Genomic DNA, 25292 nt, shown 5'->3' on the forward strand with positions numbered 1-25292 from the left:
TAGAGTTCTTGAATCAAACAGGAAATTAAAAATTCTGGTAATAGGCACATGCATATTTTGAGTGTTGACATAACCAATGGATTATAAATAAAGAAAGTAGATAATTTGTAGTAATTATGTGTAATTGTTGAATTAATCATTTTAGCATTATACTAAACACTGAAAGTGCATGAAATAGTTATGATGCAACTCTGTGTCTTCTTGAGAGAGAAAAAGTTGTCTCTTGTCCTCCGATGGTCCTGCGAAAAAAAGGTTAGGGCTTCCTCCTCTCGTTTTACTTCCGGCGTGAGAATCAGTAATTATTTTTAGATAAAAGATTTCAAGGAACAGCAACAATGACAGAGGGGAATATTTTTTCTGAAAAAGAAAGATCACTTTTACCTGACATGCCCATGGGGTATTTATAGGCATCTGGCATCACGTAACCGTTGGGTAATTGCCATCCACGTGTCCTCATAAGTCTGGCATCACGTAACCGTCGGACATTTGTCATCCACGTGTCCTCATGAGACATGCCCACTCCTCAGACGGTTTTTCCATTTGTTCAGCAATTATCCTACGCCCACAACCCGAATAGCAGGTTTAATGATAACTATTAAAATGGCTATTGACCAATTCCAATGATGTTCAGGTAATCCGAATAACGGCGGTCGATCTATGCGTGGTGAGAGTCAGACTAGCATAGCAACAAACACTCTAATATGGCGAGCATTACTGACATGCTAAAAGCTGTCTGAACCCTGAGTCTAACCCTAGCAAATGAACACATTGTATCCGCTGAAGTTGGTAGCAAAGCGGAATCACCAATACTCCCCTGAGCGATGTTCTGAACTGACCCAGAGCCCGTCACAAGAGGTACTGTATCAAACTGAATATCCACCACGGTACTAAACTTATCCTGATGTCTCTTAATTGGTTCTGCGCTTCCCTGCATGATGTACAACTGAGACTTCTTCCATCCATCCAATACAACCCTGGACATCCATTCGGACTTTCAAAACTCCACCTCTACCAGATAATTTATACCCTTTTGCACCCAAAGTACTAAGTGAGGTGAGATTTCTTTTCAGGTCCGGAACATGTCGAACCTGATCAATTGTTATGACTTTCCCATCCCGAAACTTTAATCTGACTAGTCAATTCCTGTAATACGGCAAGACTGGTTGTTTCCCATCACAACTCTACCTTGCTTGATAGCCTCATATGTCTAAAAGAAATTTTGATTGGAACACATATGATGCGAACATGTCGAATTGAGAATCCACTCCTTGTCAGGCCTAGATTCCATATCAGATACCACGGTCAACATCACATTTTCGCCGTCTGAAAAATCTTTTACTACATTTGTTTCGTCTGAAGTCAAAGGTTGCACTCCACGATTTTGCCGCTAAATCATATTTAGCCTACAACTTATCACAATCTTTCCGAATATGTCCTTTATGTCTGCAGTAGAAGCAAAACAAATTGCTGTTATTCTTCGATCTACCCCTCCGTCTACCACATGAGATACAAGAGCTTTCTTATCCATCGATGTAGCTCCAAACAAATGCACACATTCTCATTTGAATGCAAAGCATTATAGATGTCGTCTATCGTCAAAGTATCCCGACTATATAAAATGGTGTCCCGAAACAACACATTAGAGCCAGGCAGTGAACATAACAAGATCAAGGTAAGATCCTTTTCTTTGTACTTAACCTCCAACATCTCCAAATCTGCAACTATTTTCTTGAACACGGCAATATGGTCCTCCAATGACCCTCCTTCCACGCATGCGATTGGAATACAGCTTTTGCTTTAGAGCCAATTTACTGGTAAGACTCTTGATCATATATAACTGATTTAGTTTCAACCACAAACAGTTGATGTTTTCTTCTTCATGACATCATGTAGAATATTATTGGATAGATGAAGATAAATTAATGACAAAGCCTTTCGATCCCTCAGTTATCCAATTAGCTGGCATCTTCTCAAAACCCAGCAACACATCATCCAAATTTAACTGTGCGAAAATAGTTCTCATCTTTACTCGTCATAAAGAAAAGCTTGTATTGCAATCCAATTGCGGAATATCATACTTCAAAGCAGCCATCTCTGAAAAACCTCAACTAATCTTCAGAAGAAGAACCAAGATTTGATACCACTTGTTGGACCCAGAAGGATTGTAATGAATGATGTTAATGACGTGATATGAAGTAATAAAGATTGCATGGAGAAACAATATTTAAAAGTAAAGAAAAGATTGCATCGAGAAACAATATTTAAAAGTGAAGAAATTAATAAAGAGAATTAATCACAGAAGCACGACATTTTATTAATCGACAATATGAAGATAAATAAAAGAACTTAACAATTCTTGCTTGAACAAAATTGAAAGAGAAACCCACTATTTATAGGTACATGGCACAGCATAAAGATAAAAATAATGTGAAATAAGAAAATAATATCTTTCATAAAAATCACGTTAAATATAAGGAAACAATTTTTTCCACACCAAAATAAGGAAACAATTTAATTAAAAAAAAAATCCTCTCTAATTTGAGTCACAAATCCAACATCATATTGCGATCCATCTTTGTAAATGGATAAGGTGATGATTTATTTTAAAAATCACATTAAACTTTTCAAGTGCTATAAGTTTGCAAGTCAAAGTTACAATTTAGCATGATTAGCTCTCGTTTTTAATATATATTAATATCAAATATTTATTTTAAATACAAAAAATTATATTTATGATAAAATATTATTGAAGTCAATTATGCTAAGAAAAGTTAAAAATAGAAGCTTCTACAATTGTTCGATGGGGATGAGCTTCATTCGCTCTCTTGCTGTGATGTTTTCATTTAAATAGGTGTCAGTATCTTGACATAAAAAATATACACGTTATTGTTGTCAACGGATCTCTGTCAAGTCCATGTTTGTTCGTAATTCATATGTACCGATTGATGTCTTGAGAATTTTCTCGATCTCCAAAGATTCTATGCTGGTTTTTAGGAATTGATATGGTAGTTTCAATGGAGGAATCTCATTCTCCAAATATATTTGGTCTTTGTTCCAAGAATCAAGGACTCAATGGCCCTCACTCGCTAGAACCCACCAAGACGCCGCTAAGAATCATACTAGGACAAGGGGTTCATCTAGTGTAAAGTTTATACGTGGTGATAATATTATGCAAAGACACTATGTATTACTCGATATCGTCGAATAGAAGTTTAAGGTTAGAATAAGGGGCGACGATCACATGTTATTTCCTTGTGGCATTATATCGAAGGCCTATTGGTCCTTGTCTTCTTAGTGGTGCTCACGTGGCACCTTCATAATTTTCAGGACGTAATAACTACAAATTTAAATAAAATAAATACTATTAGCCAAAAAGTTATGCGTGAACTACGTAACTTAGGGTACATAATAAACTATGATATCATGCATAAAATAAGCCTATGTTTGGAAGTAGATTTATAAATAGTTAAAGTCAAATATTAATTTCAATCACACATTATTATTTAACATTTTGTGAAATTCACTATTATTCGTCTTACTATTTCTCTTTATAAACTATTACTAGATTTGCGAAATAGACACTAAAATGAATATAATGACAAAACGATAATAAATGTTACGTATTGCCTCAATCCTTTTGTTTTTTCAAATCGAATTGAATATTTATTCTCTGTTTTATATGACAAACCATGATCTCTCATTTCTTTTGTTGAGCACCTACTTACTCTATTTCATGTAAATTGAAAACCCTATTTATAAGTTTCTCCAAAAAGGAAAATGCAAGCATACAAAAAAGGAAAATAAATAAATAAGTAGGAGATGAGGGCAAAAGTGTAAAGGAAAGGGAACAATTGTCAAGAATTGTAGTCCATAGGTTAACCAAGGCTCAGCCAAACAGTGGGTCCATATATAGATAGATCAAACCATGCATGCGTACCCATGGGATTTTCCCAATAAGTATATAAAGCTCCAAATTTTACTACATACTCTTCATTGTCCTTTCCTAATACACATTTTCCTCTCTTTATCTCTCCTTGCCGCACACACTTTCTTCTTCTTCTTCTTCCCAAAAAATTATTTTGGAAATTAAAATAAAATAAATCTAATTAACGTTAAATAAATTAAATCTACTGTGCGAACGTATTACAGCTAAAAAATAAATAAAAATTGACCCCTTTTTTGGGTTTGAAAGTAGGAAAGAAAGAGATAGAGTTGGGGCAATATATATAGAGGAGGAAGAACATTGCCCTCGATTCTTACAGTTGCCTCCTCGCAGATCTTGCTCAAATCGGTAAAAAGTGAAAACTTTGATTTGGGTATTCAAGATTTTCTTGATATTGTGTGGTCTGTTATTAATCTAAATAAGTTCGATGACTGATTTCTTTGTTGGGTTGTTTTTCTCCATTTTAATTGTTTTCAGGGGTCTCTGATTGGACTGATCATCTAAGGATCCAATACTTTTCGATAGAATCTGATAATTATAGTCCTTTGCTCTTGAATAATTTGATATTTTTAGTTCTTCATACTCGAGGTATGTTCTTTTCAGTTTATTTTTCCTTTTCTATTTTTTCATTTGTTCTCCTTTTCCACCTGCATTTTATTGTGTGGAATCTGAAATCGGGTAGTGATTTAAAGTGTAATTTTGTTGCCTTTTTTAGTTCCATTTCAATGGAGCTCTGTGCTATTTGTTGGATCACTACTTGATAATCTGATTATTTCATGATTTACAGAAAATAGTTGGCTTTTGTGTTGAACTGAGTCTAGTAGTGGTGATTGTAAATGCAGATTTCGGAATTACAGTATTTTCGAAATTGTAAAATGATGCAGTCTGACCTTGGCAAGTTATTTGTTGGTGGGATTTCGTGGGACACAACTGAAGAACGACTCAAGGAATACTTTGGTGCATATGGAGATGTGCTGGAAGCTATAATTATGAAGGATCGTGCCACGGGTCGTGCTCGTGGATTCGGTTTTGTTGTTTTTGCTGATCCTGTTGTTGCTGAGAGAGTCATTAAGGATAAGCACAGAATTGATGGCAGGATGGTAGGTCATTCACATGTGTTGAATTCTTCTTTGAGGTTTTATCATCAGGGTTACTGCATCCTGGGATTTTGCATATATCCTGTCATTTTCTTTTCTTTTTCTTCTTAGTAAATCAAAAGAAGAAAAAAAGGAGTGGTATTATCTCTGAATTGTTGTAAGAAGAAAACATGAGACTGCTTGTAAGTAGCTTGTAATTGTTAAATTTCAATTGTTATCCAATGTTTGAAGGATCTAACCATGTAATAGAGTGAAATGTGGTAACAATATGTCCTTGTGTTTTTATACAGAGGAACTTGATTTTCTTTCCTTGTTTCACTATCCATTTCTGGTATTGCAACTAAAAGTTTTTCCTTCTTTGTGTTCTAGTTGAAATTTTAGCTCAAAAACTCAATTGTTAAATTTGTCTTACTTGGAACTTATTTATCATTATTAAGAATCTTTTTTTTTTTTTTAAGGTCGAGGCAAAGAAGGCTATTCCTAGAGATGATCAGAGCACAGGGAGTAGAAACAGTAGTCGCATTCAGGATTCTCCTGGATCAGGACAAACAAAAAAGATATTTGTGGGAGGTTTAGCATCCACAGTTACAGAGGGTGACTTTAAGAAGTATTTTGAGCAGTTTGGTACAATCACAGATGTTGTGGTGATGTATGATCACAACACTCAAAGGCCTAGAGGGTTTGGATTCATCACTTATGATTTGGAGGATGCCGTAGACAAAGTCCTGCTCAAGACATTTCACGAGCTGAATGGTAAAATGGTTGAGGTCAAGCGTGCAGTCCCCAAGGAGTTATCACCAAGTCCTAGCCGAAGCCCTCTTGGTGGATATAACTATGGAATAGGTAGGATCAATAGCTTTCTTAATGGCTATCCTCAGGGCTACTCTCCAAATACAATGGGAGGATATGGAGTTAGGATGGACAGCAGGTTCAGTCCAATTGCTGGTGGGAGAAGCAATTTTACTCCATTTGCTTCTGACTATGCTCTGGGCCTCAATTATGAACCTGCGTTAGGCCCAGCTTATGGAGGAGGTGTGAATATTAATAGTTCTCTCAACTATGGGCGGTCACTAAACCCTTATTATGTTAATTCAAGTTCAAATAGATTTGGCAATTCTGTTCAGATTGATGGTGGGAATGGAGGAAATTCCTCTTTTTTCAGTTCAGGTACCCATAATTTATGGGGTAATGGAGGGGTTAATTATGGAACAAACTCTGCTGGTTCTAGTAATTATGTCGAATCTGGGAGTGGGAACACTGGGGGAGGAACTTTTGGCAACAGTGGAGTTTGGGGTACTCATTCATTTTCACCACAAGGTAGACAGAACGTTCCAAGCCAAACTGGAAATTTTGGTTATGGAGGTGGTGATAATACTCATGGTTTGGCAGGGGGAGGCTATGGAAGAAACATTTCAACGAGTCGGGCCCCAACCTTATCATATGCTGCATCAACTGACAGCTATGATGGGGCTCTTGCTGATCTGTATGATAGCAGTTTGGGTTATTTAGACCCTACATGGCATTCCACAAATACTGAGCAAGAGGGATCTGGTTCATTTGGTTATGGTTTTGGAAATGGGCCTTCTGGCATTGCATCTAAAATTTCTCCTGGTTATGTTGGCAGTGATGGTGGTATCAAGAGACAGATTGATAGAGGTAAGCTGTTTTAAATGATTTATTTGTTTGCTGGGGGTGTTAAAATTTGTATGAATCATGGCAAATTATAGTCGTAAATGCATTTTCATGCTTTGTTGAGTGTTTCATCTGAAAGTTATTTATATTTACAAAATTATTAAACAATCTTTATTATTAGAAGATGGTGGCAGGGGAGATGCAGATGAGAGCGATGATGAGTGAAGACATGAACAACAATATGCTTTCATTTAAAGAAAAATCATATTTACAGTGAAGTTTTATAGTTGGTAGAAGATTGAAGGAAAAGCAAAATGCAATTGCTGAAGAAGGTGTAATATGTGAAAAGGCCAGATTGGTGCTGCCGTCACCTAGTTATATTTTCCAACAAAGCAGGATTTGCTTCACTGTATAATGTGAGGACTGGGATAGATAACTAGCACTGAGTTTATGAATAAAAATTGAGGGGTTATCATTGCTGTGAACTAGTCATAATTGAAGTGTTAAGTATTAGAATAAATTGTTTTCATGCCACTAGTTGGCCACTTTGTGATAATGAGCAGTTGATAATATACAAAATGGGCTATTCTTGAAGAAGTTAATGTATATCTATGTGCTGAATTTAGAAGGTTAGGGGTAGTCAGTAATAACTAATATCGATTGTTAAGGACACAGCATCAGGTGAAAAGACTGGACTGAGCACTTCTTCTTAAAATTGCATACCAACCATATAAACACATACCATTTCTCTGTAGTGTCTACAGGTAGTCATGTATCAAGGCACTAATTCAAGGCATAAACCCCAACATAAACCCAAAAAATGATTAAAAAAATTAAATAAGTATAAAAACTATACATTCTATACTATTTAACCATAATTTATCCAAATATTAGTACCAAAACACTTCAATCAAATTTGAAGTTTTGTTTTGCAGCTAGAAACATAAAATGGATCAACAAAATAGCAAATAAGATATTGTTGAATTAGAATCACGCAAGACCACTTATCCACAACTAGAACTAAAAATCTAAAACCTAGAAATGCCAAACAAACAACAGCTATTGAAGAATTTTGCTAAGTTTTGAGGTGTCACCGCTATTCCATGTTGCAGCATGACACATGCCCCCATCTTTCTCACACAATATATACATCTAAATTTTACCCTTCGATAAGGGAGTGGAAGAGATATTGGTAGGTGGAGCGGTATATGCTTATAAATCTTGTCAAACACTCAATTCTTAATCAAATGGAAGAGATCACAGAAGCTGTGGCAGTTTGGGGGAGGATATCAAGCAGTAATTGGCAATGAGAGCATAGCTAAGCCAACTTAGCAAGAGGGAAAATGCTACGCACCCAAATTTTTGCTGCTTTCTATGGATTGCCCGATGTTCATAGAATAATCGTCATTTTAGAACAATTTGAGACACTTGAGCTGGAGTGTATCTGCACTTCTCCAATTTAATTAAATTTTTTTTTCCTATTTTATGGAGATACTTGTGATTTGTGACAGGAGGTAAACATTCTAAAACTCTCCTCTTGAAGAGTGGATCTCCACAAGGGGCATAGATAGGGGATAGGAGGTTAGCTTAGAGGCAGCCCAAGCCCAATTCAGTAAAATTATACTTAAAACAAAATTATATGAAAATTTATATATTTCCTAATTTGCCCAGCCCAAAAAAATTTTAGTCCACCCCTGGCTCCATCCTTGATCTCCATCGCCTCCTCAAACCACCCATTCAGGATGTGTACAACTATGAATAGGAGCAGAGCCTTATTTCTGAAGCATTTTGTATGCATTCTTAAGTGGTTTGCCATTGGTTTGCAATGCAAAATCTATTCAAACAATCAAACTAGAATTAAGAAAGAGCAGAGGAAGCAGAAAAACGGGGAAAGAGGAAGAGAAGAAGCAATGATAGAATGGAGAGAGAAGATAGGATAGTAGGAGAAATCAGGGAGAAGGGGAGAAGGAGGAAGCCCTAGGCAACAAGCCAAACATTTTCATATTCTTCAATTCATCGTCTCCTTGGAAGGTCAGCACAAACATATAAATAATAAAAATAAACCTAATAGTTATGGGGCTTGGGCCGGCCCATAATACAAACCCAACCAATAAAGCAAAAGTTAATTAGTCCAAAGCAAGATAAGATGGTCCAAGAGGTGATGCCCTCATCAATTCTCCTGGGGTGGAAGAAGACCCTATCGAGTGGATAAATCACAAAAGAGCTATCGTCAATCTCTAAGTTAGTGTCTGAACTCATACCACGGGGGACGATCTTCCTGAAGAACCAAATATCGAAACTCAAGAGCTGATAAAAATGAAAGTGGTAACTTATCCTCTAGGATATGAGCTGACTAAGGAGGACGGTTTTGGAAATGGGCCTTCTGGCATTGCATCTAAAATTTCTCCTGGTTATGTTGGCAGTGATGGTGGTATCAAGAGACAGATTGCTAGAGGTAAGCTGTTTTAAACGATTTATTTGTTTGCTGGGGGTGTTAAAATTTGTATGAATCATGGCAAATTATAGTCGTAAATGCATTTTAATGCTTTGTTGAGTGTTTCATCTGAAAGTTATTTATATTTACAAAATTATTAAACAATCTTTATTATTAGAAGATGGTGGCAGGGGAGATGCAGATGAGAGCGATGATGAGTGAAGACATGAACAACAATATGCTTTCATTTAAAGAAAAATCATATTTACAGTGAAGTTTTATAGTTGGTAGAAGATTGAAGGAAAAGCAAAATGCAATTGCTGAAGAAGGTGTAATATGTGAAAAGGCCAGATTGGTGCTGCCGTCACCTAGTTATATTTTCCAACACAGCAGGATTTGCTTCACTGTATAATGTGAGGACTGGGATAGATAACTAGCACTGAGTTTATGAATAAAAATTGAGGGGTTATCATTGCTAGGAACTAGTCATAATTGAAGTGTTAAGTACCTAGCATTTGAAATTAGCCTGTGGAGACAAAAGATTGCAACATCGAAAGCTCGAATATGCCTTGATTAGGAAACAATTCTTCTATATTGAAAATATAACTTTCATTTAAGTGTGATGTCCAATTAAATAGAAAACCTTTGTACGAATACTCTAATTTATATAGCACATCGAAAGTAAATTCAAAAATTTCATGATTGGAAATGATTTGACCTTTTAACTTGGCATGAAATTTAGGAATATTGTCAACATAATGAACAGCTAGCACAGTGTGTCGATAATTAGTGGGCATCATCCTAATGTCAATAGGAAGAGTGTGCAATCGAGTGATGACCTTAGAGAAAAATGTGGCAGCCCGTAGAATCTCATGTATTTGAGGAAGAACTAAAACAAAGTCAACATGAAAGTCATGCAACATAGTAGGCACCAGATCTAAGACATCTGAAATATTTGACTTCGATGGCATTACTTTAGGTACTTTCTCAATTATGTCGCTGTTAAGTGTATCGACTACAGATGTGGTCAAAATAGGGGACACAATACACTATTCACAAGTCTCGATTTCTGTGAATATGGAGGAAAGAACTGTACTATAATCATTTAAACAAACCCCTAGAGATTTTATAGCTTGTGAAAACTAAGGTTTGAATGAGTCAGCACACTTCTCAATAAGTCTTGCCACCATACTAAATGTAATAGGAGAAACCTCTATGTTTATTTTGACCATTTCTCTGTAGTGTCTACAGGTAGTCATGTATCAAGGCACTAATTCAAGGCATAAACCCCAACATAAACCCAAAAAATGAATAAAAAAATTAAATAAGTATAAAAACTATACATTCTATACTATTTAACCATAATTTATCCAAATATTAGTACCAAAACACTTCAATCAAATTTGAAGTTTTGTTTTGCAACTAGAAACATAAAATGGATCAACAAAATAGCAAATAAGATATTGTTGAATTAGAATCACGCAAGACCACTTATCCACAACTAGAACTAAAAATCTAAAACCTAGAAATGTCAAACAAACAACAGCTATTGAAGAATTTTGCTAAGTTTTGAGGTGTCACCGCTATTCCATGTTGCAGCATGACACATGCCCCCATCTTTCTCACACAATATATACATCTAAATTTTACCCTTCGATAAGGGAGTGGAAGAGATCTTGGTAGGTGGAGCGGTATATGCTTATAAATCTTGTCAAACACTCAATTCTTAATCAAATGGAAGAGATCACAGAAGCTGTGGCAGTTTGGGGGAGGATATCAAGCAGTAATTGGCAATGAGAGTATAGCTAAGCCAACTTAGCAAGAGGGAAAATGCTACGCACCCAAATTTTTGCTGCTTTCTATGGATTGCCCGATGTTCATATAATAATCGTCATTTTAGAACAATTTGAAACACTTGAGCTGGAGTGAATCTGCACTTCTCCAATTTAATTAAATTTTTTTTTTTCCTATTTTATGGAGATACTTATGATTTGTGACAGGAGGTAAACATTCTAAAACTCTCCTCTTGAAGAGTGGATCTCCACAAGGGGCATAGATAGGGGATAGGAGGTTAGCTTAGAGGCAGCCCAAGCCCAATTCAGTAAAATTATACTTAAAACAAAATTATATGAAAATTTATATATTTCCTAATTTGCCCAGCCCAAAAAAATTTTAGTCCACCCCTGGCTCCATCCTTGATCTCCATCGCCTCCTCAAACCACCCATTCAGGATGTGTACAACTATGAATAGGAGCAGAGCCTTATTTCTGAAGCATTTTGTATGCATTCTTAAGTGGTTTGCCATTGGTTTGCAATGCAAAATCTATTCAAACAATCAAACTAGAATTAAGAAAGAGCAGAGGAAGCAGAAAAACGGGGAAAGAGGAAGAGAAGAAGCAATGATAGAATGGAGAGAGAAGATAGGATAGTAGGAGAAATCAGGGAGAAGGGGAGAAGGAGGAAGCCCTAGGCAACAAGCCAAACATTTTCATATTCTTCAATTCATCGTCTCCTTGGAAGGTCAGCACAAACATATAAATAATAAAAATAAACCTAATAGTTATGGGGCTTGGGCCGGCCCATAATACAAACCCAACCAATAAAGCAAAAGTTAATTAGTCCAAAGCAAGATAAGATGGTCCAACGGGTGATGCCCTCATCAATTCTCCTGGGATGGAAGAAGACCCTATCGAGTGGATAAATCACAAAAGAGCTATCGTCAATCTCTAAGTTAGTGTCTGAACTCATACCACGGGGGACGATCTTCCTGAAGAACCAAATATCGAAACTCAAGAGCTGATAAAAATGAAAGTGGTAACTTATCCTCTAGGATATGAGCTGACTAAGGAGGACGATCTCTCCTTTTAATCAAGATCATAAATTGGACTCCAAGTAACAAATACTCATGCAACTCATTTCCAAAATCTTCACGTGGTTGTACATAGTGACGAGCACAAGAAGCTAGCATTTGAAATTAGCCTGTGGAGACAAAAGATTGCAACATCGAAAGCTCGAATATGCCTTGATTAGGAAACAATTCTTCTATATTGAAAATATGACTTTCATTTAAGTGTGATGGCCAATCAAATAGAAAACCTTTTTACAAATACTCTAATTTATATAGCACACCGAAAGTAAATTCGAAAATTTCATGATTGGAAATGATTTGACATTTTAACTTGACATGAAATTTAGGAATACTGTCCAAATAATGAAGAGCTAGTGTAGTGTGTCGATAATTAGTGGGCAACATCCTATTGTCAATAGGAAGAGTGTGCAATCGAGTGATGACCTTAGAGAAAAATGTGGCAGCCCGTAGAATCTCATGTATTTGAGGAAGAACTAAAACAAAGTCAACATGAAAGTCATGCAACATAGTAGGCACCAGATCTAAGACATCTGAAATATTTGACTTCGATGGCATTACTTTAGGTACTTTCTCAATTATGTCGCTGTTAAGTGTATCGACTACAGATGTGGTCAAAATAGGGGACACAATACACTATTCACAAGTCTCGATTTCTGTGAATATGGAGGAAAGAACTGTACTATAATCATTTAAACAAACCCCTAGAGATTTTATAGCTTGTGAAAACTAAGGTTTGAATGAGTCAGCACACTTCTCAATAAGTCTTGCCACCATACTAAATGTAATAGGAGAAACCTCTATGTTTATTTTGACACTATCCAACAGAAGGGTAATCAATCAAGTCTAGAGGGATATTGTCACTTTCTTCTAATGTAAAGGTCATGATAGTCTCTATGGATGTGAAGACATTCCTTAAATGATTTCCTTTTAGAGCTACAAGAAAGTGTTGGAACATGTCAATTATTGTACGTTCACAATCTAGGTCCAACATGATTAGGCAGTATTTCACGTTAGCCATTGTATCGAGTATCCTAACTGTCGTAGCATACAAATTGATGGATGTGCTCGTGAGAGAGGCAAATGATGATATAATCAAGGGAAAGATATCTTGCATTATTTCATCACAAAAAGGGAAATAGTGTGCCATAATGCGGAATATTTCACCAAAGCAAGAAACAACTGCCACTTGTATAGCAAATTCAGGATGTCTTGATAGCTTATTTGAAGCTAATGCCGTGCTAAGTGTATTAATAGATGTGAGCATGGAAACAGAAGGCAATTGGTCCACTCGTGAAAGAAACTACTTAGTTTGTTCGAGTAACGATAGGAGTTCATTAGAAGGCAACGAAAATTGAAGAAGTTTTCTTCCATTTGTTAATAAGTGGACTGCTAACGTTCCTATTTTATGGAGATACTTGTGATTTGTGACAGGAGGTAAACATTCTAAAACTCTCCTCTTGAAGAGTGGATCTCCACAAGGGGCATAGATAGGGGATAGGAGGTTAGCTTAGAGGCAGCCCAAGCCCAATTCAGTAAAATTATACTTAAAACAAAATTATATGAAAATTTATATATTTCCTAATTTGCCCAGCCCAAAAAAATTTTAGTCCACCCCTGGCTCCATCCTTGATCTCCATCGCCTCCTCAAACCACCCATTCAGGATGTGTACAACTATGAATAGGAGCAGAGCCTTATTTCTGAAGCATTTTGTATGCATTCTTAAGTGGTTTGCCATTGGTTTGCAATGCAAAATCTATTCAAACAATCAAACTAGAATTAAGAAAGAGCAGAGGAAGCAGAAAAACGGGGAAAGAGGAAGAGAAGAAGCAATGATAGAATGGAGAGAGAAGATAGGATAGTAGGAGAAATCAGGGAGAAGGGGAGAAGGAGGAAGCCCTAGGCAACAAGCCAAACATTTTCATATTCTTCAATTCATCGTCTCCTTGGAAGGTCAGCACAAACATATAAATAATAAAAATAAACCTAATAGTTATGGGGCTTGGGCCGGCCCATAATACAAACCCAACCAATAAAGCAAAAGTTAATTAGTCCAAAGCAAGATAAGATGGTCCAACGGGTGATGCCCTCATCAATTCTCCTGGGATGGAAGAAGACCCTATCGAGTGGATAAATCACAAAAGAGCTATCATCAATCTCTAAGTTAGTGTCTGAACTCATACCACGGGGGACGATCTTCCTGAAGAACCAAATATCGAAACTCAAGAGCTGATAAAAATGAAAGTGGTAACTTATCCTCAAGGATATGAGCTGACCAAGGAGGACAATCTCTCCTTTTAATCAAGATCATAAATTGGACTCCAAGTAACAAATACTCATGCAACTCATTTCCAAAATCTTCACGTGGTTGTACATAGTGACGAGCACAAGAAGCTAGCATTTGAAATTAGCCTGTGGAGACAAAAGATTGCAACATCGAAAGCTCGAATATGCCTTGATTAGGAAACAATTCTTCTACATTGAAAATATAACTTTCATTTAAGTGTGATGTCCAATTAAATAGAAAACCTTTGTACGAATGCTCTAATTTATATAGCACATCGAAAGTAAATTCAAAAATTTCATGATTGGAAATGATTTGACTTTTTAACTTGACATGAAATTTAGGAATATTGTCAACATAATGAACAGCTAGCACAGTGTGTCGATAATTAGTGGGCATCATCCTAATTTCAATAGGAAGAGTGTGCAATCGAGTGATGACCTTAGAGAAAAATGTGGCAGCCCGTAGAATCTCATGTATTTGAGGAAGAACTAAAACAAAGTCAACATGAAAGTCATGCAACATAGTAGGCACCAGATCTAAGACATCTGAAATATTTGACTTCGATGGCATTACTTTAGGTACTTTCTCAATTATGTCGCTGTTAAGTGTATCGACTACAGATGTGGTCAAAATAGGGGACACAATACACTATTCACAAGTCTCGATTTCTGTGAATATGGAGGAAAGAACTGTACTATAATCATTTAAACAAACCCCTAGAGATTTTATAGCTTGTGAAAACTAAGGTTTGAATGAGTCAGCACACTTCTCAATAAGTCTTGCCACCATACTAAATGTAATAGGAGAAACCTCTATGTTTATTTTGACACTATCCAACAGAAGGGTAATCAATCAAGTCTAGAGGGATATTGTCACTTTCTTCTAATGTAAAGGTCATGATAGTCTCTATGGATGTGAAGACATTCCTTAAATGATTTCCTTTTAGAGCTACAAGAAAGTGTTGGAACATGTCAATTATTGTACGTTCACAATCTAGGTCCAACATGATTAGGCAGTATTTCACGTTAGCCATTGTATCGAGTATCCTAACTGTCGTAGCATACAAATTGATGGATGTGCTCGTGAGATAGGCAAATGATGATATAATCAAGGGAAAGATATCTTGCATTATTTCATCACAAAAAGGGAAATCGTGTGCCATAATGCGGAATATTTCACCAAAGCAAGAAACAACTGCCACTTGTATAGCAAATTCAGGATGTCTTGATAGCTTATTTGAAGCTAATGCCGTGCTAAGTGTATTAATAGATGTGAGCATGGAAACAGAAGGCAATTGGTCCACTCGTGAAAGAAACTACTTAGTTTGTTCGAGTAACGATAGGAGTTCATTAGAAGGCAACGAAAATTGAAGAAGTTTTCTTCCATTTGTTAATAAGTGGACTGCTAACGTTTGATATTCATCCCATAACATTTTCTTTTTTCAAAATTGACGGGCCAAAACACTAAAATAGAAGCACATGTCCAATATAACAAGATTGTTACCTTATGAGACTCAACGGAGTCAAACAATGCTCCAATCACAATTTTCAAATTGGCACGGCTATGGTGTAGAGCTGTTGATCCACAGAAATAAAAATCACCTGTGAATAGTGTTGAATTATTTTTTTTCTTTTCTCCTTTTCGTTTAAAAAAAAAAATAATAATAATAAATAAATAAAAATAGAACCCTTTTAAATTTGGGTTTATTTATCACAGTCCCTCCAATTTCAATTCATCATAATCATCAATTGTTTTGCAATTCCAGTTACCAACATATAAATAATAAAAATAAACCTAATATTTATGGCTTGGGCCGGCCCATAATACAAACCCAACCAATAAAGCAAAAGTTAATTAGTCCAAAGCAAGATAAGATGGTCCAACAGGTGATGCCCTCATCTGTTTGTGACTTTCCTGGCCGTTGGATCAACACCTCCTCTAACCATTTGTCGTGGAGGTGTACAAGTATGAATAAGAGTAGGCCCTTATTAATAAAGTGTCCAAGCATCTTGTATGCATTCTTAACTTAAAGCAATATTGCCTTCACAGTTTTTCAACCATTCCATTCGAGCGTCTAGCTTTCCACATCTTTCCTTGGCCAAATTCTTATCTTGTTGGGAGTTACTTTTCAGCAACTATCTTACAGAAGGAAAATGTTTTTGTTGGCCATGGTTGCAGGATATTCCACTGGATTGCTGTCTTTGGTTTTAAAAGTATCTATAATACCATTTGTATGGATGTGTTTTGTTTCAATTGTCCACTCTGAGTTGATTTTGTCCCCTCTGCTTCTCCTCTCTGCTTATCTGTGTCTCACACCTTTTCCAACAATAAAATTTTCCTTTAAGATCATATGATTGGAACTGAGAAAATGCAATACCAATGATTGAAACGTCATAAAAACAAAGTTAAGATCATGCAAATTCTTCTCTAAATTATTTATCAGTAAACCATTCCGCACATTCAAAGAAGCATAAAACCTTAGCCTTTGGGCTGTGGAACAAACAATTCATAGATGGGACATTACTTGGTCAATTGTCTGCTCTAAATTTTATATGATCTTAGCTTTGTCTCCAATTCCCCGCTCTGATTCATATGATCTTAGCTTTGTTCATGATTGCTCTTCCCGTATCAGTTTAACTTTATACAGGAAGAGCATTCATGAAACAGAGGATTCTAGCATTTGAAATTAGCCTGTGGAGACAAAAGATTGCAACATCGAAAGCTCGAATATGCCTTGATTAGGAAACAATTCTTCTACATTGAAAATATAACTTTCATTTAAGTGTGATGTCCAATTAAATAGAAAACCTTTGTACGAATGCTCTAATTTATATAGCACATCGAAAGTAAATTCAAAAATTTCATGATTGGAAATGATTTGACTTTTTAACTTGACATGAAATTTAGGAATATTGTCAACATAATGAACAGCTAGCACAGTGTGTCGATAATTAGTGGGCATCATCCTAATTTCAATAGGAAGAGTGTGCAATCGAGTGATGACCTTAGAGAAAAATGTGGCAGCCCGTAGAATCTCATGTATTTGAGGAAGAACTAAAACAAAGTCAACATGAAAGTCATGCAACATAGTAGGCACCAGATCTAAGACATCTGAAATATTTGACTTCGATGGCATTACTTTAGGTACTTTCTCAATTATGTCGTTGTTAAGTGTATCGACTACAGATGTGGTCAAAATAGGGGACACAATACACTATTCACAAGTCTCGATTTCTGTGAATATGGAGGAAAGAATTGTACTATAATCATCTAAACAAACCCCTAGAGATTTTATAGCTTGTGAAAACTAAGGTTTGAATGAGTCAGCACACTTCTCAATAAGTCTTGCCACCATACTAAATGTAATAGGAGAAACCTCTATGTTTATTTTGACACTATCCAACAGAAGGGTAATCAATCAAGTCTAGAGGGATATTGTCACTTTCTTCTAATGTAAAGGTCATGATAGTCTCTATGGATGTGAAGACATTCCTTAAATGATTTCCTTTTAGAGCTACAAGAAAGTGTTGGAACATGTCAATTATTGTACGTTCACAATCTAGGTCCAACATGATTAGGCAGTATTTCACGTTAGCCATTGTATCGAGTATCCTAACTGTCGTAGCATACAAATTGATGGATGTGCTCGTGAGAGAGGCAAATGATGATATAATCAAGGGAAAGATATCTTGCATTATTTCATCACAAAAAGGGAAATAGTGTGCCATAATGCGGAATATTTCACCAAAGCAAGAAACAACTGCCACTTGTATAGCAAATTCAGGATGTCTTGATAGCTTATTTGAAGCTAATGCCGTGCTAAGTGTATTAATAGATGTGAGCATGGAAACAGAAGGCAATTGGTCCACTCGTGAAAGAAACTACTTAGTTTGTTCGAGTAACGATAGGAGTTCATTAGAAGGCAACAAAAATTGAAGAAGTTTTCTTCCTTTTGTTAATAAGTGGACTGCTAACATTTGATATTCATCCCATAACATTTTCTTTTTTCAAAATTGACGGGCCAAAACACTAAAATAGAAGCACATGTCCAATATAACAAGATTGTTACCTTATGAGACTCAACGGAGTCAAACAATGCTCCAATCACAATTTTCAAATTGGCACGGCTATGGTGTAGAGCTGTTGATCCACAGAAATAAAAATCACCTGTGAATAGTGTTAGAATTATTTTTTTTTCTTTTCTCCTTTTCGTTAAAAAAAAATAAAAAAATAAAAAATGAACCCTTTTAAATTTGGGTTTATTTATCACAATCCCTCCAATTTCAATTCATCATAATCATCAATTGTTTTGCAATTCCAGTTACCAACATATAAATAATAAAAATAAACCTAATATTTATGGGGCTTGGGCCGGCCCATAATACAAACCCAACCAATAAAGCAAAAGTTAATTAGTCCAAAGCAAGATAAGATGGTCCAACAGGTGATGCCCTCATCTGTTTGTGACTTTCCTGGCCGTTGGATCAACACCTCCTCTAACCATTTGTCGTGGAGGTGTACAAGTATGAATAAGAGTAGGCCCTTATTAATAAAGTGTCCAAGCATCTTGTATGCATTCTTAACTTAAAGCAATATTGCCTTCACAGTTTTTCAACCATTCCATTCGAGCGTCTAGCTTTCCACATCTTTCCTTGGCCAAATTCTTATCTTGTTGGGAGTTACTTTTCAGCAACTATCTTACAGAAGGAAAATGTTTTCGTTGGCCATGGTTGCAGGATATTCCACTGGATTGCTGTCTTTGGTTTTAAAAGTAGCTATAATACCATTTGTATGGATGTGTTTTGTTTCAATTGTCCACTCTGAGTTAATTTTGTCCCCTCTGCTTCTCCTCTCTGCTTATCTGTGTCTCACACCTTTTCCAACAATAAAATTTTTCTTTAAGATCATATGATTGGAACTGACAAAATGCAATACCAATGATTGAAACGTCATAAAAACAAAGTTAAGATAATACAAATTCTTCTCTAAATTATTTATCAGTAAACCATTCCGCACATTCAAAGAAGCATAAAACCTTAGCCTTTGGGCTGTGGAACAAACAATTCATAGATGGGACATTACTTGGTCAATTGTCTGCTCTAAATTTTATATGATCTTAGCTTTGTCTCCAATTCCCCGCTCTGATTCATATGATCTTAGCTTTGTTCATGATTGCTCTTCCCGTATCAGTTTAACTTTATACAGGAAGAGCATTCATGAAACAGAGGATTTGAACCATCAGTTGTTTTTGTGAAAGATTGCTCATGGAATAGAGTTATTGATTTGCGTCAAAATGAACCATTTATCTTAAATATTCTGAAGTTTAGCTTGTTTTTCATTGTTTATTATTAAGGACATAAAAAGGACAAATGTGTTCTTGGTATTGTAATCTTAAGGACCATTAGTCTGATATTGCTATTCTGCCAAGTGCATGTATAGTGTAAATTTTTAAACACTTGTACACATGATTTGTCTTATATGGGTAATTTACTCGAGCAAGCTGTAGGAAGTCATTTATCCATGACAAATGCAACATAGTAGGCACCAGATCTAAGACATCTGAAATATTTGACTTCGATGGCATTACTTTAGGTACTTTCTCAATTATGTCGTTGTTAAGTGTATCGACTACAGATGTGGTCAAAATAGGGGACACAATACACTATTCACAAGTCTCGATTTCTGTGAATATGGAGGAAAGAATTGTACTATAATCATCTAAACAAACCCCTAGAGATTTTATAGCTTGTGAAAACTAAGGTTTGAATGAGTCAGCACACTTCTCAATAAGTCTTGCCACCATACTAAATGCAATAGGAGAAACCTCTGTGTTTATTTTGAACACTATCCAACAGAAGGGTAATCAATCAAGTCTAGAGGGATATTGTCACTTTCTTCTAATGTAAAGGTCATGATAGTCTCTATGGATGTGAAGACATTCCTTAAATGATTTCCTTTTAGAGCTACAAGAAAGTGTTGGAACATGTCAATTATTGTACGTTCACAATCTAGGTCCAACATGATTAGGCAGTATTTCACGTTAGCCATTGTATCGAGTATCCTAACTGTCGTAGCATACAAATTGATGGATGTGCTCGTGAGATAGGCAAATGATGATATAATCAAGGGAAAGATATCTTGCATTATTTCATCACAAAAAGGGAAATCGTGTGCCATAATGCGGAATATTTCACCAAAGCAAGAAACAACTGCCACTTGTATAGCAAATTCAGGATGTCTTGATAGCTTATTTGAAACTAATGCCGTGCTAAGTGTATTAATAGATGTGAGCATGGAAACAGAAGGCAATTGGTCCACTCGTGAAAGAAAATACTCAGTATGTTCGAGTAACGATAGGAGTTCATTAGAAGGCAACAAAAATTGAAGAAGTTTTCTTCCTTTTGTTAATAAGTGGACTGCTAACATTTGATATTCATCCCATAACATTTTCTTTTTTCAAAATTGACGGGCCAAAACACTAAAATAGAAGCACATGTCCAATATAACAAGATTGTTACCTTATGAGACTCAACGGAGTCAAACAATGCTCCAATCACAATTTTCAAATTGGCACGGCTATGGTGTAGAGCTGTTGATCCACAGAAATAAAAATCACCTGTGAATAGTGTTAGAATTATTTTTTTTTCTTTTCTCCTTTTCGTTAAAAAAAAATAAAAAAATAAAAAATGAACCCTTTTAAATTTGGGTTTATTTATCACAATCCCTCCAATTTCAATTCATCATAATCATCAATTGTTTTGCAATTCCAGTTACCAACATATAAATAATAAAAATAAACCTAATATTTATGGGGCTTGGGCCGGCCCATAATACAAACCCAACCAATAAAGCAAAAGTTAATTAGTCCAAAGCAAGATAAGATGGTCCAACAGGTGATGCCCTCGTCTGTTTGTGACTTTCCTGGCCGTTGGATCAACACCTCCTCTAACCATTTGTCGTGGAGGTGTACAAGTATGAATAAGAGTAGGCCCTTATTAATAAAGTGTCCAAGTATCTTGTATGCATTCTTAACTTAGAGCAATATTGCCTTCACAGTTTTTCAACCATTCCATTCTAGCGTCTAGCTTTCCACATCTTTCCTTGGCCAAATTCTTATCTTGTTGGGAGTTACTTTTCAGCAACTATCTTACAGAAGGAAAATGTTTTCGTTGGCCATGGTTGCAGGATATTCCACTGGATTGCTGTCTTTGGTTTTAAAAGTAGCTATAATACCATTTGTATGGATGTGTTTTGTTTCAATTGTCCACTCTGAGTTAATTTTGTCCCCTCTGCTTCTCCTCTCTGCTTATCTGTGTCTCACACCTTTTCCAACAATAAAATTTTTCTTTAAGATCATATGATTGGAACTGACAAAATGCAATACCAATGATTGAAACGTCATAAAAACAAAGTTAAGATAATACAAATTCTTCTCTAAATTATTTATCAGTAAACCATTCTGCACATTCAAAGAAGCATAAAACCTTAGCCTTTGGGCTGTGGAACAAACAATTCATAGATGGGACATTACTTGGTCAATTGTCTGCTCTAAATTTTATATGATCTTAGCTTTGTCTTCAATTCCCTGCTCTGATTCATATGATCTTAGCTTTGTTCATGATTGCTCTTCCCGTATCAGTTTAACTTTATACGGGAAGAGCATCCATGAAACAGAGGATCTGAACCATCAGTTGTTTTTGTGAAAGATTGCTCATGGAATAGAGTTATTGATTTGCGTCAAAATGAACCATTTATCTTAAATATTCTGAAGTTTAGCTTGTTTTTCATTGTTTATTATTAAGGACATAAAAAGGACAAATGTGTTCTTGGTATTGTAATCTCAAGGACCATTAGTCTGATATTGCTATTCTGCCAAGTGCATGTATAGTGTAAATTTTTAAACACTTGTACACATGATTTGTCTTATATGGGTAATTTACTCAAGAGCAAGCTGTAGGAAGTCATTTATCCATGAATTTTTGTTATGGTAGTAATTGAGCAAAATTGGTAGATCACACGACCACATGATTTTCTTTGACGAAGTGAACAACGATGAACTACTCTACCTTAGATTGAATTGGAATGGGTGAACTTTATCCTATTGTTCAAACTCATTAGGATTGGGTTTGACATTATTTAGCTTGGTGTGGTTCAAATTGATCCATTTTTTAGTTTGATCACAAAAAGCTTTTTGATTTCTGATTATTTCTCGTAATTTCATAAAACTATGCACATTAATTCGTACATGAATACCAAGAATTTGAGCTCATTAATTTGAAATAACAAATAGTGAATTGAAGAAATTAAAAAATACCAATAACTTTTTTTTTCTTTTTCTTTTTGCAACGAATCTTAAAAGTATCTTCAATAATTTTCCTATTTTTTAATAGCATATTTACAGTTAAAGAATATTTATAAATTTAGAGAATAATTTTTTTTATAAATATTTTGACAGATTTTTTATCTTTAACTTTTAATTTTATTACGCTAAAAAATATTTATTGTTCTCTCCGGAGATTTCCTGGTTAGAGAATGATTCTTTCTAAAGTGCTCTAAGCTTGGTTAAATGGTAAAATTTATGAAAGCCCTAACAACAGAAATGGCAATACTAACAGGCAAAAGATTGAGTTAGGGGGCCTGTCCAGATGTGAGAGGACGTGGGGGTGGGACCCTTTTTTTCTTTTTTAAATTGCTATGGGACTCGACCCTCTACAGTGAGGGGGCCTGTACAGCTCGTTTACATGGAGCTCGATCCATAATAAAATCTCTCACATACAAAATAAAGGGTATTTTTGTTCATTGTGCAATATTAAAGTGATTACGTGACTTTGACATGTAAGTGATAATATTGATCGAGCTCCATGTACAAGGTTGTACAATCCCCTCACTGCAGGGGGTCGAATCTCATAGAATTTTTTTTTAAAAAAAAGGTGGGGCCCGCCCTGACCTCCTCTCTCACAGGCCCTGTAACTCCATCTTTTTCCAATATTAAGAGGTTAAAAATTAAGGGGATGTATTCAACTGAAACTTTTAATCACTTTTTGAGATTTAAAAAGTTTAGAGATATTCAATTGAGATTTTTTTAGACTCTATAAAAATCACGGTGTATTTAATTGAAACTTTTATAGACTTTTAAGAAGTCTATAAAAATTTCGGTGTATTCAATTCAGATTTTTTAAAAGTCTCTATAAGTTTAGGGGTATTCGAATTTTAATAACTTTTAAAAACTTTTATAAAAGTCTCTGAAGCACTAACTTTTAAATAAAAAATACTCATATAAAATTTTAAAATTTGTTTCTCATGAATCACGAGATTTTGGGAGACTTTCACAATTTTTTTTCAATCTTTATTTCTTTAATATTTTATGGACATGTATGATTAAAATTTATTTTTTTATTGATTATATTTATTTCTATTTTTTATTCTTTCTCTATCTTATTATTTATCTCTATTTTCTATGAAAAAAAATTAAATTGAATTCTTGTAACTTTTTTCTTTTTTTCGTTCTTTATTTTTGTAAAAAATATCTATTTTTTATACTTAATTATGGAAGTTTGGCTTCTGCTTATGTCTAAAAAAGGAATCCAATTTGCTCTCTGCTTTTATTTATCTCTTTTAATGGAAGAGGTTTCTATACTTGTTTTAAAAAAATAAAAATAAAAAAAATTACCTCCAAAGTTTTGACATAGTTATTACAATGTTGATGCATTCCCTTTGTCAAGATATTACTGGTTGAATCAAAATATATGGGTCATCTGGTCAAAATTTTGAATTTGTAAATTTTGCTGACTGTTATTTGTCAACTTATGACAATTTTTTTCTTTTTTTTTCTTTTTTTTTTTTTGGCTTTATACAGATAATGGTGGCTAGGAGGATGTTACAGTAGATCAAAGTTTGTGCAGCAGCTGAAGTGTGAATTTTGCATACTTGCCTTTTCATTTTGAGTTGAGAAGTTAATGAATTGTTTACCTTTGCTAGAGCCCAACTGGAGTGCAAATACCTGTTTGAAGGATATGAAGTATAGAGATAGCAGTCTCCAGGATTTTGATTTTTGGAGTCAGTCACCATCTTTAGTGTTTCATTTTTGTCTTTTGAGTGAGATGTAAAATTATATCGCGGCATATAGTTAAAAAAAAAAAAAAATGTATGATGCATCTCTACCGAGCAGCGATACAGAAAAAAGAGGAAAAAAATGACAGATTATTAAACTTTTTTTAAATCTTTTGTCATGCTGTAGTGAAATGACTCTACAAAGATAAAAGTCATTGTTTCAAGTTCATTTGGATGATTTTTCTGTTTCAGCGGTTAATTTTTGTTTAACCTTGTCCGCCTGATCAAGTGGTCACAATTCTGATTGTCATAATTTATTTGGATGTCTTAGGTTGAGTTTTTAGATGCATGATAGTCTTGTTTTCCAACCATTATTGAACTATAAAATGTTTTCAAATAGTCATTCTCCTTTTATCCCTTGTTTGATTTAGATGAGATTTTAGAATTTTAATGGATTTTGATAAAAGTTTATGAAATATGTGATTAAAAAATTGTGGATCATGGTTAAAATTAATTGTAAATCTAAACTTAAATTTTAATCCAACTTTTTAGTTGAACCAAATGAGGACTTAAGGTGGTTTGGAATGGGGACTAGAACCCTTTGTATGAAGAAACAAGGTACTTGAACACTTGTAGATGTAACAATTTTAAGTGTTGAAAATCAAGTTAAAATCATATACAAAATACAATGAGAAAAAGATGGAAGTAAAAAAAAAGTTATGGTAGTAATTGAGCAAAATTGGTAGATCACACGACCACATGATTTTCTTTGACGAAGTGAACAACGATGAACTACTCTACCTTAGATTGAATTGGAATGGGTGAACTTTATCCTATTGTTCAAACTCATTAGGATTGGGTTTGACATTATTTAGCTTGGTGTGGTTCAAATTGATCCATTTTTTAGTTTGATCACAAAAAGCTTTTTGATTTCTGATTATTTCTCGTAATTTCATAAAACTATGCACATTAATTCGTACAT

The 25292-nt window shown here is 35.0% G+C and overlaps 1 protein-coding gene across 3 annotated transcripts; it reads left to right on the top strand.

Annotated features, from left to right (window-relative positions):
* Window positions 1-3993: 3993 nt before the first annotated feature.
* On the top strand, window positions 3994-24580 carry LOC111370912 (heterogeneous nuclear ribonucleoprotein 1-like). Of its 3 annotated transcripts, none has more exons than XM_022992812.1 (5): window positions 3994-4291; window positions 4421-4531; window positions 4786-5043; window positions 5499-6696; window positions 6854-7488. In XM_022992812.1, exons 3-5 carry the CDS (start codon window positions 4819-4821, stop codon window positions 6895-6897), a joined length of 1467 nt encoding a protein of 488 aa, XP_022848580.1. In that variant the 5' UTR covers window positions 3994-4291; window positions 4421-4531; window positions 4786-4818; the 3' UTR covers window positions 6898-7488. The 3 variants fall into 3 exon arrangements, with proteins under 3 accessions (XP_022848580.1, XP_022848582.1, XP_022848581.1); XM_022992814.1 differs by lacking the exon at window positions 6854-7488 and adding an exon at window positions 24117-24580 and having other exon boundaries at window positions 3995-4291; XM_022992813.1 differs by having other exon boundaries at window positions 3995-4291; window positions 6857-7487.
* The last annotated feature ends 712 nt before the right edge of the window (window positions 24581-25292 follow it).

The sequence above is a fragment of the Olea europaea genome, chromosome 21 (genome assembly GCF_002742605.1).
Source record: "Olea europaea var. sylvestris chromosome 21, O_europaea_v1, whole genome shotgun sequence".
Lineage (NCBI taxonomy): Eukaryota > Viridiplantae > Streptophyta > Magnoliopsida > Lamiales > Oleaceae > Olea > Olea europaea.